Source organism: Dicentrarchus labrax, unplaced genomic scaffold (assembly GCF_905237075.1).
Source record: "Dicentrarchus labrax unplaced genomic scaffold, dlabrax2021, whole genome shotgun sequence".
NCBI classification, from domain to species: domain Eukaryota; kingdom Metazoa; phylum Chordata; class Actinopteri; family Moronidae; genus Dicentrarchus; species Dicentrarchus labrax.
In genome coordinates, this window is record NW_026136714.1 from 14,718,459 (window position 1) to 14,733,000 (window position 14,542).

A 14,542-nucleotide genomic window follows, 5' to 3' on the forward strand; every position below is an offset into this window, starting at 1 on the left:
AGTATATTTTAAGTAGCATAAGATGGAAATACTCGAATACAAGTACCTAAAAATTGAGGTAAATCACCGCTGCTATTTAACCAAACTGTTATATCTGATACATATCATAATTCAGGCCATGTTGTCTTCTTTACTGTGTTTGAAATACACTTCATTTTAATTACTTTAATTTCCTAAAAATTTTCTAGGAAAGTACATGTTTCAGAAAACTTCCTCGAAATTCATCAGAAATTAACCCCTAAAATAGTTACTGGTACACTTCCCTTGTCCTGTTAGAGGTCTGTGTTTACTGTAATAGTGTGTGTACTGTACGTGTGTGTGTGTGTGTGTGTGTGTGTGTGTGTGTGTGTACTGTACATGTGTGTGTTCATATTTGACAGTGGTCTTTATCAGTGAGTGCCAGCTGGCTCAAACACACGCACTTGGCCTCTCAGAGCGGCCGCAAGTAACACAGTCCTCTCCTGAAGACACGCAGTGCTGAAGGTAAATGACTCTCTTCAGACCTTATTGAGACTTTTTAGTTCTATAGTTTCATTTTTAACAAATAAAGACAGTAAAACAGATATTTTTGCCTCAAAATATCACAGAAATTAGAAATCTAAAGTTCAGTTTGTCAGAATTATTCAGTTTCTAACAGTATGGAAGGAGCCTGTTAATGATTTCTTTATTTGCTTTGTCTGATTATCAACCTCAGAGTCTTGACCTCAAGGTTGAGAGAGTCCCCACCAGTGGTCTAATGTAACTAAGTACATTTACCCAAGTACTGTACTTAAGTACAAATCTGAGGTGCTTGTACTTTACTTGAGTCTTTTATTTTTCATGACACTTTCTACTTCTTCTCTGTTTATCTATTTAGTAACTTTTTACTTAATTTTATTTTTTTGTAGTTTGTAAAAATATTAATTATAATATAAAATATAAATGTAACTACCCAACAGTATTATTTTGATCATACAAAAACATTTTGTGGTTCTAGACTGAAAATGTCTGATCGGATCTGCTGCTTTTACTTTTAATGATTTGAACATTGTGAAGGTTTCACTTCAGGTTCTCTGTAATTTTAATTTTATTTCTCACTATTTTCTGAAATTTAAGAAACCAAACAATCAGATGATAACTCAAGAAAACTAATTGCAGATTAATCCCAATGATTAATGATCACAATGAAAATAATCATTATTTGCAGCCTAGTTTCAATTTAGTTGAAAATAGTTAAAAAATTAGCTCCTCCTCAACAACAACCCAAAACATGCTGTATGTTGTAAAATGTACAAAATTGTATTATTTCATATTTATATGAACAAATAATGTTGTATTGTTCTATGTTTCCTCTCCTCTCCTCTCCTCTCCTCTCCTCTCCTCTCCTCTCCAGCGACTGGTAACTATGAAGGGGCTTCTGCTCCTGTGTCTGCTCCTCTTGTTCGGAGGTCAAAGGTCATCAGCGTGCCCCCACCTTTGCTCCTGTCATGGCAGTCAGGTGAACTGCAGCAGCAGGTCTCTCAGCTCCTCCTCGCTGCCCACCAGTTTCCCCGCTGGGACCACCGAACTCCGTCTCCATGACAACCAGCTCACCAGCCTCCCTAGTGGGCTCCTGGATGATCTGACCTCCCTCCGCTCTGTCTCCCTTCAAGGTAACCCCTGGGTGTGTGACTGCGGCGTCCTCTACCTGCGAGCCTGGCTGCTGCGTCAGCCTGCTGCCCTCAAGTCACACCTGGGGGTCAACTGCAGCTCCCCTCCGAGCCTCAGGGGGCGGCTGGTGGTGTATTTAACCGAGCAGGAGGTCCTGGACTCCTGCCACTACTGGTACTGTGACTTGGCTCTGGCCTCACAGGTGTGCCTGTTTGTGTTTGTGCTGGTGCAGGTGGCTCTGCTGGTGGCTCTCTTCGTGTTCCTGAAGAGGTTCGAGAGGCTGTCCAAAGAGGCGAGGAGGACCACAGAGGAGAGCTTCACAGCCGGGGAGGGTCTGAGGGAGAATGATTTCATGCCTTTAAAAGACAGCAGCACCTGATGGAGCTGTGATGTGTGATTGTTAGATACAAAAGAGGGAAAAGAGCTGTTTTCTGTGTGGAGAGAAAATGTCTCTCAAAGGCTTTTGTGCTGATGATTCTAAAGAGGTTTTTTTATGCACAAGCAGGTGACAAATTAAAGGAAAACTCGGAATAAATGAGTGGAAAAAACAAAAACAAATGAAAATGCTTCCATACAGGACACAAGAGGAGTGTCTGAAAATATGAAAATAATGAGTCATCATGTCACTAGAGCTCAGTTACAATTGTGTGAGACTGAGGACAACACTGAAGCTGTTCTGGCAGCTTGTGTCGGTTTTTCCTTTAATTTGTCACCCATCTGTGTGTCCAAAGACCATCATAAACCAACATTAAACACTGTATGCCACTGTAGAATAGATTTAATGAGTCTGCACTATTGGATTTGGAAACTATGTAAACTACTTTGAACATATTACTAGCATTTCTGTACTGCTTTTCTTCGTTACTCACCAGCCACATGTTGTATATAATAATAATGATCAGATGAATAAATTACAGTTTTCTATCAAAAGTTTGACATTTTAACAACACAAACATGTTCTGCCTTAAACAAAACACATGTGGTTCAAACATCAAATTACAATTTTCTATTTTCTTGAGGTTGAAACTGATAAATAAAAATGGATGTGTTTATAAAAGTTTACCTTACCCCTGTTGAGCACCTTGAAATGTTTTATTTGTGGACTTGTGGACTCTGAAGTACTTCATCAAATACTGATAAAGCATTTATATCGTGTTTGGTGATATCAGTTTTTATACTTGCTTCATATTTTAACTTTTATTTCAGGTGTAGTGATTTGCCATTTTGCATTTGTTAATGATTGTGCCCTTATGTCATGATAATTTTAAATATTTCTTTTGGAACTTTATTCTGATACTTTAAACACAAAATAAATGTTACAGATGTAATTAAAATGTGCCCACATTGTGTCTTTCCTTTTTTTTTATACATGTTCTAAACAAATTAATGTATTATTAAAAATAACTTTAATGGAAATGTATATGGATTTTTTTGTGAAGTTTATTTCACGTGTTAAGATGTTGAGTTGATATTAAGTTATTTTACTTTAAATTTAAATTTATAAATTACGACCCATAAAAAATACAACGTGTATCTCAGTAGCGGAACCTTTCTGCTGGGGCCTACGTTTCCCCGCCGGACTGTTTCACCTGATGGACCTTCATGTGTTTACACGTGAGATTTGTGCAAGGCTGTAATTTCAAACGCGAAGTGTTTAAATCTCTAACGCAGTAGTGTGACCTGTCACAATAAAAGGTTTGTATTTTATTACATGTATAAAGATTTAGCTCTTACCAGCTAACTTAGTCCTTAGTGAAGTGGTTGTTTTCGTGGTGTCCAACATTACACTTGATCAGGTCATGTTTTCTTTCCAGACCTCAATTTAAAATGGGGAAACTGAGGAAGAAACACAACTGGAGGGGGCGACAGCAGAGGGACCCTCAGCAGCCAGCAGCTGGAGAGCAGACAGATGTTGTGGTTGAACTGCGAGGTAGAAACTGAGAGATTAAACCCCTCAGCTGCTCACATTGTCTGCTGTAGTGCCACTTACATGTGTTGTTTTCATCAGATGGGGGCAGACTGAAAGGTGTAGACGAGAGCAACGCTTTGGTCCTCCCAGCCAATAAAGCCAAGAAGAAGAAAACCTCAGTGGCACCTTTCTCCACCAGAAAGCCCCTCACCAAGAAACAGAGGAAGGAGCTGCAGAAGGTCCTGGAGCGCAAGGAAAAGACAGCTCAGGTGAGAGACAGATTGATGCTGCAGGTTCAGACAGAGAAACAACCTGGTCCAGTTTATATTTTATAACTACAATAATGTCTTTAGGAGTGCTGAAACAATTATTGGAGCAGTGGTTTAGTTGATCCACAGGAATACGTTTTATGATTTATTAAGCATTTCCAACTGTAATGTGTCTGTATTAAAGACTATAATGCTTGAATTTCCCTCGGGATAAATAAAATATCTATAAAACTTTTGTAGTCCTATTTGATTATTCTTAGATCAGATACTTCCTCATTTAAATGAAATCGTTATTAATATTTTGTTATTTTAAAGGAAAAAAGCCTTTTATCTTTTTCTTTGTTCTTCAGCGCCTTTTATTACAGACAGTAGAGAGATGACAGTAAATAAGAGAAACAAATATATTTAAAAAGGTTTTGTTTTGGTGTTGGTATTATATTATTCTCAGTTATTCACAGTAACTCCTAATTCATAAAATCATCAGATATACTGGACATACATTGTGAAACATTTAGTAACTCTGCCCATAATATAAAGGAGTAGTTCACAACCCAGTTACCTGTCCTGCTGTCTGTCCCGTCCAGAGAGCAGACATCCTGAGCAAACTGGCTGAGGTGCAGCTTCCAGAGTCTGAACTGAAGCTGCTGTACACCACATCCAAACTGGGAACAGGAGACAAACTTTACCAGAATAAACAGTAAGAGCAGCAGAAAGACGAAGATAATCCTCTCATTGGAAGATGTGGAGAAGGTGGAGTTAAGGGTCTAATACTGTTGGGTTTATTTCCAGGTCATTAGATGAAATAAAAGATGGAGACTCTGGGCCAAAGATCAGCAGTGTCAGTGGAGCGAACAGAAAAAGAAAATGGAAAGACGAAGAGGACGAAGAAGAGGAACAAAAGGCAGAAGAAAGCAGTGATGTGGACACGTCGTCTGATGAGGAGGAGGAAGAGGACATAGAAGCGAATGAGACCACAGAGATGAATGAATGTAAGGAAACTCCCTCATCCTGTCAGGAGGACAAACAGGAAGTGAAGGAAGAACAACACAAAAAAGAGCAAGATGGACAGAATGAGAAGAAGAACATTTCAGAACAGGAGAAAATCCAAAACAAGAATCTGTCGGAGCCGGCTGTCTTCGTTCCTGTTGACAGATCACCAGAGATACAGGTGTGTGTTCTCACTGTGTACGTTCACGTAGGTGTGTTTCGTTTTTTGTTTGCTTGCTTTAAGTGTATTTCAATCTGTTGGTCTGTAGGAGGCTCGTCTGAAGCTGCCCGTGCTGGCGGAGGAGCAGGTCATCATGGAGGCAGTGAGAGAAAATCCTTGTGTCGTCATTTGTGGAGAGACAGGAAGTGGAAAGACCACTCAAGTGCCTCAGTTTCTGTATGAAGCCGGCTATGCCTGGTAGGTTGTCCTCTTTACGGTTCTGTCCTTAAATCTTTCACTGGATATTTACCTAGAAAAATGGCTCACGTTCTTCTTCTTCTTCGTTGTTTTTTTTTTTCCTGCAGTGGCAGTGGAATAATCGGTATCACAGAGCCCAGAAGAGTTGCAGCTGTCAGCATGTCCCACAGAGTGGCCAAAGAGATGAACCTCTCCACACGGTAACTCACTGTAGATATTAGAAATATTTCAATCAAATCCACAGACTTTTGTTTTGAAACGTCTTTGTGACGAACTTGCGGGTGGAAATGTGCTGATGTTTGTGCGTCGGTGTTCAGGGTGGTGTCATACCAGATTCGATATGAAGGGAACGTGACCAGCGACACCAAGATCAAGTTCATGACAGACGGTGTTCTGCTGAAGGAGATTCAGAAGGTATTTACTCTTTTTACTTCGTAGAGACATTTAATAAAATACTGCAGAACAGACAGAGTGTTGAATGTGTAATAACGTTTATGTTTAGTGTGTGTATGTAGGAGGACCAAGCTGTCATTTTCAGAAACAAACACTGCTTTCTGTTCACACTCATTTAATTGTCAAGTGAATTTTATTTGATACAACAGTTATAAAGGCTCATATGAGTGCTCTCATTGTTGCTCATCCATAAATATGGGTAAATAAAACCATCAAAAAATCCAGCCCATCCTCATGTAGTTATGAGATGACATATTTATATTTTAAGTCTGCTTTAATCTTTTGATGGAGGAACTGAGAGGAGATCAAAAAACCTCATATGAAAATGGTGAGACGCAGGATCTTCAATCTGAAAGTCGGCTTCAAAAATCACAATTTTAATGAGCTGCCACGAGTTTGTGTTTGTAGAGTTTTCCAGTATAAATATGAGTAGTGGGAATGTTGACCTGGTTGTAATACATACTACATTTTATCTGTATGAGCGTGTAATTACCAAGATGTTTCTGCGATGTGTTTTCAGTGTGTCTCTGTCTTGTCTCATAGGATTTCCTGCTCCAGAGATACAGTGTGATAATCATAGACGAGGCTCATGAAAGGAGCGTGTACACTGACATCCTGATCGGACTGTTGTCTCGTATCGTCCCTCTTAGAAACAAGGTAACGGACTCTGCTATGTTTCATCTCTTCGGTGTAAAAATCTTGCACTGTGTTTTTATTTAATCCCTGCTTCCACTCTTGACGTCTCTGCAGAAAGGTATGCCCATGAAGCTGCTGGTCATGTCAGCTACTCTGCGAGTGGAGGACTTCACAGACAACACAAAGCTGTTCCGGATACCTCCGCCCGTTATCAAGGTAGACGCTCGCCAGTTCCCGGTCACTATACATTTTAACAAACGCACACCGCTGGAGGATTACACTGGAGAAGTTTTCCAAAAAACCTGCAAGATCCACAGGATGCTGCCTCCAGGTAACATACACATTTATGATATTTAGTTTTAAAATGTATTTTACAATTAAACTAAATTGACCTAAATTGACCAACGATCAAATCAGACAAAGAACATTTGAAGTTATACGATCAGAAGCAGTTTTGTTTTACTCTTTCTCAAATAATTGATATCAGTGTTTCCTCATCTAGGAACATGAGTTATCTAACTGACTGCACATGGGAAGTAACTTAAAGTCTTACATACATACCTTGTCTAACATAGTCTAATATCTTAATAAACTGTCAGATGAATTCAGACTTAATTAACAGATCAATGCAATAATAAAAAGTTTCTCCTTCTCACCTGGTTGAGTGAAGTGGTTTCAGTTGGATCTCACACTTTGTGCATTTTATGCAATAAGTAAGCAGGACAAACTGAAGTTACTGGAGTTAAACCTTCACACACACTCACCACCACCCTCATGCCGTGTCTCTGTCCTTCAGGTGGTATCCTGGTGTTTCTGACCGGTCAGGCAGAGGTTCACAATCTGTGCAGACGACTGAGAAAAGCTTTCCCCTTCAGGAAGAGCAACACAACCACTGGTGAGTGTAACACACACCTGTTTACCCCTCCAACTCCGACATATCTCTGGGTATGTTTTTGTATATTCATGTTTTTGTGTTCAGGTGAAGATGAGGAAGCCGACACCTCAGAGGCGATGAGGAAGTTTAAGAAGGCCAAGCAGAAGAAGACAGTCGTAAGTCTTAGTAAATGCCACTAAAAACATCTTTAAAGTCTTGTTTTTGTGACATTATTAAAGTCGCTCCCCTCTTCCACAGATATTTATTGTGTACACGTTTTAATCTCTGTCTATAGTCTCTTCCCCGAATCGACCTGGATAACTACTCTGCCCTCCCAGTGGATGAAGGGGACGAGGACAGAGAGGCCGGGATCGGAGACGAGGAAGATGAAGGCTCTGACCTGGAAATCGGAGATGATCCCGTCAATGCAGGCAAGCTACTCCCAATGAATAATTCTTCATATCCAGCTGGATGTGTTTCAGATAAATGCTCTTACTAATCCTGCTCTGTGTTTCGTTTCTGTAGAGGAGAAGGCTGACCCCTCTATTCCTCTCTATGTCCTCCCTCTGTACTCCCTGCTGGCTCCAGAGCAACAGGCGAAGGTGAGATTTATGTCTTAAAATGTTTCTCCATGAGAAGAACTAGGGTTGTTTTTGCAATAAGATAACATTTTTAAAGATCATCAAAACTCACATTGTGACAGTTTGTATCTGCACTGTACAGGTTCACATAAGTTTCCTGGAAAGAGTTTTAAGATTTGGAAAATTACAAAGGCTAGAAAAAAGGGGTGTTTTTAAAAGGTGGCCTTGGTGTGGATGTGGGTTCATTTGTATCACCTGCTTGGTTCTAGTTTGTAGCCCAAAGCAGTTTATCGTGATATTATCATGTTACCACCACTACCAGCTACTAGCTATGACTAATGAGAGATAATAGCTATGTTTATGTTAGTTATTGTGTAAATCAGATGTAATAACAAGACAGTGGTGGTTAGATAATCTGAACTCACAGTAAACTCAAGGTGACAATACATTTACTATGATATATATGATGTCTCCTGACTGTAGGTGTTCAGGCCTCCTCCACCTGGGACCCGTCTGTGTGTGGTAGCCACCAACGTGGCTGAAACATCTCTGACCATCCCCGGCATCAAGTACGTGGTTGACTGCGGTCGAGTTAAGAAACGTTTCTACGACCGAGTGACCGGAGTGTCATCCTTCAAGGTCACATGGACCTCACAGGCCTCAGCCAATCAGAGGGCAGGTAGAGCGGGACGAACAGAGCCGGGACACTGCTACAGGTCAGGACTTTGAAAGGTGACACTGTAATTACATAATTGTTTTCTTTATATTCACAGATGTTTGTTTTCTTTCTGTCCCTGTAAGGTTGTACTCATCTGCAGTGTTTGGAGACTTCAGTTTGTTTTCAGAGGCAGAGATCACTCGCAGACCTGTGGAAGACCTGGTTTTACAGATGAAGGACCTCAACATAGATAAGGTCAGAAAAAGTGAACTAAAACTTGCCTGCTGGCTTCTGAGTGAAATCCTGCTGCATACAAGAAAATAAATAGTATTCTCAATAAACTGGCTTCATATTTCATCTGTTTGTGCAGGTGGTCAATTTTCCCTTTCCCACGTCTCCCTCTGCTGAGGCTCTTGTTGCATCAGAGCAGTTGTTAGTCTCGTTGGGAGCTCTGAAAGAGCCGCCCCGCACTGGAAGGTAACGTCTGACATTGAGTTTCCCTCTCTTCACCTGCCTTGGCTCACATGGATTACATAATTATTTATAAGAACAGTTTGGGTCATGTTGAGGGAACTTTTAGACCCTTTTATGTTATATTTATATTTACATTTTCATGTTCACACTGTAGATTGTTAATCTTTTTCTTCAAAGGGTGAAAGAGATGGAGCGAGCGAGGCTGAGCTGTCCCATCACGCCCCTGGGCAGAGCAATGGCTTCCTTCCCTGTGGCACCACGTTATGCTAAAATGTTAGCTCTCGGTAAGCAGCAGGATTGCTTGCCCTACGTCATAGCTGTGGTAGCGGCCATGACTGTACGGGAGATCTTCGAAGACCTTGACAGGTGAGGACACATGTTTGATCTAATGATATAAAACCTTGAATCAGGGCTTTCAGGGCTTTGTTTGTAGAAATATCCAACGCCTTTAAAGTTTAGTGGTCTTCTCATGCTGCACACATTATGTTTTTATAATTGTGAAACACTTTTGTTTCTCCTCAGACCTGCAGGTAGTGAAGATGAGAACTCCAAGCTCACCCAGCGTCGAGCTCGGCTGACCCAAATGAGGAGGTTGTGGGCCGGGCAAGGAGCGTCACTCCTGCTGGGGGATCTCATGGTCATGCTGGGTAATCTTACTATTTGTTCAGGTTACAATACTGGACAGTTTTGTACTTTAAACTGTAGCAGAGTCTGTTCGGTCATATGTTGACCTTTTAAGGGTCCCAGGACGTGGCTCCAAAAACATAATTTTCTTCCAGGTTTCAGCATGAAGCAGGTTTTCAGGATGAAACTTAACACTTGATTTGAAAAGGGTCTTACTGAGACTTGAGGAGGGGTTGACTATGGTGCCCCAAAAGGCTACAACGGCAAGATGCTTTAGTAAAAAATGTTGACACTTTACAGGAACAGGGTATAGGGTGGGATTATAGTGACACATTATGCAAAAAAGTAAATTGATGTGGTTATAATATATTTCTATTTACATTTTAACTACAGGTGCTGTTGGTGCTTGTGAATTCGCCGGTTGTACTCCTAAGTTTTGTGAGGAGAACGGCTTGAGGTATAAAGCCATGGTGGAGATCAGGAGGCTCAGAGGACAACTTACTAATGCAGGTCACACACACACACACACACACACACACACACACACACACACACACACACCTATCACATGATGTCCTGCAGAGACAAAACAGAAAAGCATTTGTCTGCTCTCATCCCAGTGAACGCAGTGTGTCCAGAGGTGGGAGCATTTGTGAATCCCAAGATGAGTCCACCGACAGAGCACCAGGTGGTTTGTTTGCGGCAGATTGTTCTGGCCGGACTGGGAGACCATCTTGCAAGGCGCGCACAGGCAGAAGATATACTGGACCCAAAATGGAAGAACGGCTACAAGGTAAGTTGCTCTGAGGACTGGGATTGTGATTTTAGGAGAGTCTACCTTCACTTCACCTCCTCACCTTTATCTGATTTTGTTCACAGACACCTCTTATGGACGAGCCGGTGTTCATTCATCCCACCTCTGCACTGTTCAAAGCGCTGCCTGAGTTTGTGGTCTACCAGGAGATCATGGAGACCACCAAGATGTACATGAAAGGTAAATGAGCTTTGTGTGTTATCTGGTTTGTGCCCTCTGATTTAGAGAGATGTCAAATGTGAAAAAGCTAATTTATTCTTTCTTATAGTAGCAAATTAAGGTTGAATGAAATAGTAAAGGTTTGGTACAGATTCAGGCAAGGCTGGCATTCAGTGTGGCTTCCAGTTTTAAGCCCTCACTCACTCACAGTGACTGGGGAAAATGGTTAATATGAAGTGCAGCTGGGACACAGTACACTTTAATTCTTATCACTGTTAATAAATCGTATTAATATTTAAAAGAATACAGAGACTTTCCAGAGACCCAGTTTGGTCAGACAGATATCTTGTTTTAGACCAGAGGTTTTCAAACTGTGGAGGAGAAATGTGAGACAAAGATACTGCAGAAATGACAAAAACCTGGTGTTGTTGTTTGGCCCGTTCACCAACACAGTCAGCAGTTACAGGCAGCAGTAGTGTTTGGACACAAAGCTTGTGGAGGCATTTAAGATACTTTAAAACCCTTAGTGCCTGATTTCCACATATATGAACACACAGACATGATACACATATTTTTTAAGATTCAGAGTTACTTAAACTTTCCAAGCATTTCAACTCAAAAGGCTGTCACAAGTAAATGTCCATAATCCCCCAAGAATGGACGCCCCCCTTTAACTCCAAAACTTGCCTGAGAATCATCACATTATTAAGTTATCAAGGTAATCCATTGATAGATGTCTGCACAATAAATAATACACTGCAAACAGAAACTACTAATGGCTAATTCAGCAGACTTTTAATGGGCTTTAAATGTAAACAAATATAGGCAAAAAGGGCTCAAGTTTGTTTTGCTCTTACTGAAACAAGATTTGCAGGCTGATGATCTCACCTGGTGAAATGTCTTCCTCCTTGTCTCTGTCAGGTGTGTCAGCAGTAGAAGCAGAGTGGGTCCCCGAGCTTCTGCATCAGTATTGTCATTTCGGCTCCCCTCTGGAGTCGCCGTCACCGTGGTTCTGTTCTTCCACCGGCACCGTCAGATGTCACCGCTCGAGCACCTTCTGTAAGTCTTCTCCGGCTGAGCACCACGGCTCTGTTTGTGCTGAAAGGGAGTCCTCGCCTATTTGTGTAACTGCTGTGTCTCTCCTGCAGTCCGTATAGGTTGGCAGCTCCCAGCAGTGGAGAAGGAATATCCAGACGGCCTGGAGCGTTACAAACTGTTTTCGAGGTTTCTGCTTGAGGGACAGGTACTGCACCAAAACCTGGAAGTTCCCTGATCTCTGTTCTGTCTCCATACAGTAAATAAAAGAGTTATCACCACTGCCCCCAACCCAATACAATGACATCAAGACCAAACATATGACAGACAAACATTACTTTTTGTAAGTTATTCAGATTTTAAACATTTTAAATTAAGTTTAAATGTATCAACAATTCCACACTATTGGAGTTTTTATCTGAATAAACTTTATATATTGTGTTGTTGTTACATCTGCATTGTACTCTGTGTGCCAGGCAAAAAAGAACTTAAGGTAAATATAAGTAAGAAAAATAATCAGAATCTGAAATTCAAACCTGGCACAAACTCCACAAAAGCCATAAAAATGACGCCTGCACCTGACAAGAACACTTAGGTCTTGCATAGTAATGTTTGCTTTGTTTGGTTTACAGGTTTGTGCTAAACTAAAGAAAAACGTTAGCCACCTTCTCTCAAACCCCTCCATCATGCTGAAAACATGGGCAAAGTAAGTTGTTACTCTCACACACATTCCTCAGTTTTTGTCGATAAACAAAGGAACTTGTTTCAAAGAAGAACTTTTCTCTTACCTTTTGTGTCGTTGCTGTGTTAGGCTGCAACCCAGGACGGAGGCTTTGCTGGGAGAGCTGGTGTCAAAGAGAGTTGACTGCAGAGATACCCTCCTCTCTGTCTGGAAAACGGAAGATAAATGTGAGGGTTCAATCTGCTTGACATGACATTGCCTGAGTCTGATTTGATTAGCCTTATTGTCATTTAATCTTGTTGTTTGTTTTATATTTTTCTCCTCCTACAGTTCTGTTGTCTGCATACTGCCAGTGGTTACCTGAAGCCATGCATCAAGAAGTAGCCAAAAGTTGGCCTCCAGTATAACTTACATCTAAAAGAAAGGCAGAAAATGATACAACACACTTGACCACAGAGCTATGTTGACCTACAGATCCATAGAACTCCTCAGAAGGCTTGTTTAGACCTGCTAATTTTTAAAGCGCAACTACAATATCACAACACTGCCTTTACTTCGTTTTGTATTTTATATACTGTATCTATGACTTGTACAGCCTCTTTTCAGGGATCTCTGAGCTTAAACTACGACTTTTAACTTGTTATCAGTGCGCTGCTGTCACTTACGTGTCTGATTTGGTCTTCATAAGACTCATTAAAACTGCGCGGCTCTAAATAATGATGGTGTGTGATTTATTCATGCTGTATGTTGATTAATATTTAAGGGCAGTGTCACTGATTTTCTACATCAGTGTCAGTTTACTTATCAGTGTTATTCAGCGTGTCAACAGAGAAGAAATAACCCTCGGCTTGGGCACACACAGCCGGTAGAGTGGAGTTACAAAAGGCTGACGAGAATATGGCATTGGTGAGACTGAATGTTCATTTTTGACCTTAGAAACAGCAGTCGACAGAACAGTCTAGTCACAGTGTCCATTAAGTAGCTGTTCTGGAGCTTTTGATTGTTTCATTTGATCTTCCTCAGCAGATGGAGGTCGCCCGGTTGTTAAAGTTTTCTGTTTTTCTCTTCCTCTTCTTCAAAGACTCCCCATCCATGTTTGCTTAAAAGTTTAGAAGTTTAGAGAAACAGTAGTTGACAATTCAATCTATCCATTTAGTGAATGAAAGCTCCAAAACACGATATTAATAGACCTTGTGGTGAGATGTCAAATGGTATTAGACATTTTTGGAGTCTGATTAATGCCAAGGGACTAAAAGTTGGTTGCTTCTTCAATTTTGACAATTTAAAACAATTTATCTTGCGAGTCATATCCCTTTTTATCTTTACATACTGAAAACGTAGGACCAGAGCCACTGAGATATAGTTTATCTTATGCCCTAATCAAGGACAAAATTTTGATTTCAGAGGTGGGGGGACAAGTATTTTTAATAAAACTCTTAACTCTTTCAGTTCACTGTGTTTTCTAGTAGTTCTTCTAGTTTTCTATTACTACTTTTAAGTTTACTGTTCCCTTTTTTGGTTTGACTGGTTGTAAAGCATGTAGCAAAACATTATCACCCAATTCTGTGTTTCACCTTGTTAGTCAACTTCACTCCAACTCAGTACCACCAATTTTACACTTATTTTTGGAATATATGGTAAACAGATTTTATTTGAAATGAGTGTAACAGAGAACCACTGTCATTTTTAGGCAGTTATATGGAAGAAAATCCTATTTTTGATGTAAATGAAAAGTGAACAAGGGTCAATTTGAGCCAAAGACCACAGAAGGGTCAACATCATCAACATCATCCAGAGCTTCCAAACACATGTTGTCTTCAATCATTGGCAGAGATAAATTCCTGGCAGAGTTTCTTCCTGTCCAAGGCATCAAGCCTTTCTCGGTTTATGTGACAAACTGCCACATTGTTCAGGCCTTTCTGCTTCATGCAGTTGTGAAGCCAGGTCTTTAACCTCCTCAGTGCGCTGAAACTCCTCTCAGACCGGTGTGCAAGCAAGATGGAGTGACAGCGGGGACGGCCAATCACACAAGAAACAGCAGAGCCAATCGAGGAGCTTGTGGGCGGGTCTAAACGAAGAGAAACAGGCTTCAGCTGGAGCGGCTGTTTTCCGCTTGGTCCTAGTGCTTGACGCGTCTCTGTTTACTATAATAATATATAATATATATTGTTTTTAGACGGTAAAAACTGCAGGGACCAAAACGGCCTTTAGAAAAAGTGCAGGGGACATGTCCCCTGTGTGTCCCCCCCCCAACTTACGTCCGTGGTCCTAATGGCTCTCTGTAGGCTCACCCATGAATTTGCAGGGCACACTCAAAGGGCTGCTGTGATTGGCTAACGT

General features: G+C 40.9%; 2 protein-coding genes and 1 long non-coding RNA gene across 4 annotated transcripts; 2 read left to right on the forward strand and 1 right to left on the reverse strand.

Annotated features, from left to right (window-relative positions):
- Positions 1-345: 345 nt before the first annotated feature.
- gp1bb (glycoprotein Ib platelet subunit beta) lies at positions 346-2,967 on the forward strand. Its single transcript, XM_051423550.1, has 2 exons — positions 346-483; positions 1,373-2,967. The coding sequence occupies exon 2, from the start codon at positions 1,385-1,387 to the stop codon at positions 2,006-2,008; it is 624 nt and encodes a 207-aa protein (XP_051279510.1). The 5' UTR covers positions 346-483; positions 1,373-1,384; the 3' UTR covers positions 2,009-2,967.
- A 225-nt stretch (positions 2,968-3,192) lies between these two features.
- Positions 3,193-12,919, forward strand: dhx37 (DEAH (Asp-Glu-Ala-His) box polypeptide 37). Its single transcript, XM_051423482.1, has 27 exons — positions 3,193-3,324; positions 3,444-3,559; positions 3,638-3,807; positions 4,392-4,504; positions 4,597-4,975; positions 5,064-5,212; positions 5,320-5,412; positions 5,530-5,626; positions 6,209-6,322; positions 6,416-6,632; positions 7,098-7,196; positions 7,281-7,351; positions 7,471-7,606; positions 7,701-7,777; positions 8,240-8,472; positions 8,558-8,669; positions 8,785-8,891; positions 9,066-9,254; positions 9,411-9,535; positions 9,906-10,022; positions 10,133-10,305; positions 10,392-10,506; positions 11,407-11,544; positions 11,634-11,728; positions 12,153-12,226; positions 12,332-12,429; positions 12,533-12,919. Exons 2-27 carry the CDS (start codon positions 3,457-3,459, stop codon positions 12,607-12,609), a joined length of 3,471 nt encoding a protein of 1,156 aa, XP_051279442.1. The 5' UTR covers positions 3,193-3,324; positions 3,444-3,456; the 3' UTR covers positions 12,610-12,919.
- On the reverse strand, positions 11,266-14,537 carry LOC127376565 (uncharacterized). 2 transcript variants are annotated; one of them, XR_007887533.1, is made up of 3 exons: positions 14,461-14,537; positions 12,309-14,270; positions 11,266-11,766 (listed from the first exon to the last, which is right to left on the reverse strand). It is a non-coding gene; the product is annotated as an uncharacterized LOC127376565 (long non-coding RNA). The 2 variants fall into 2 exon arrangements; XR_007887534.1 differs by having other exon boundaries at positions 12,309-14,346; positions 14,461-14,523.
- Positions 14,538-14,542: the final 5 nt, after the last annotated feature.

Excerpts from the sequence above, each read along its gene's own strand:
- gp1bb (XM_051423550.1), top strand. The coding sequence starts at position 1,385 with ATGAAGGGGCTTCTGCTCCTGTGTCTGCTCCTCTTGTTCGGAGGTCAA.
- dhx37 (XM_051423482.1), top strand. The coding sequence starts at position 3,457 with ATGGGGAAACTGAGGAAGAAACACAACTGGAGGGGGCGACAGCAGAGG. Across the intron at positions 8,670-8,784 it reads AGGACCTCAACATAGATAAG|GTGGTCAATTTTCCCTTTCC; the intron begins GTCAGAAAAAGT and ends CTGTTTGTGCAG. Across the intron at positions 11,729-12,152 it reads GGTTTCTGCTTGAGGGACAG|GTTTGTGCTAAACTAAAGAA; the intron begins GTACTGCACCAA and ends TTTGGTTTACAG.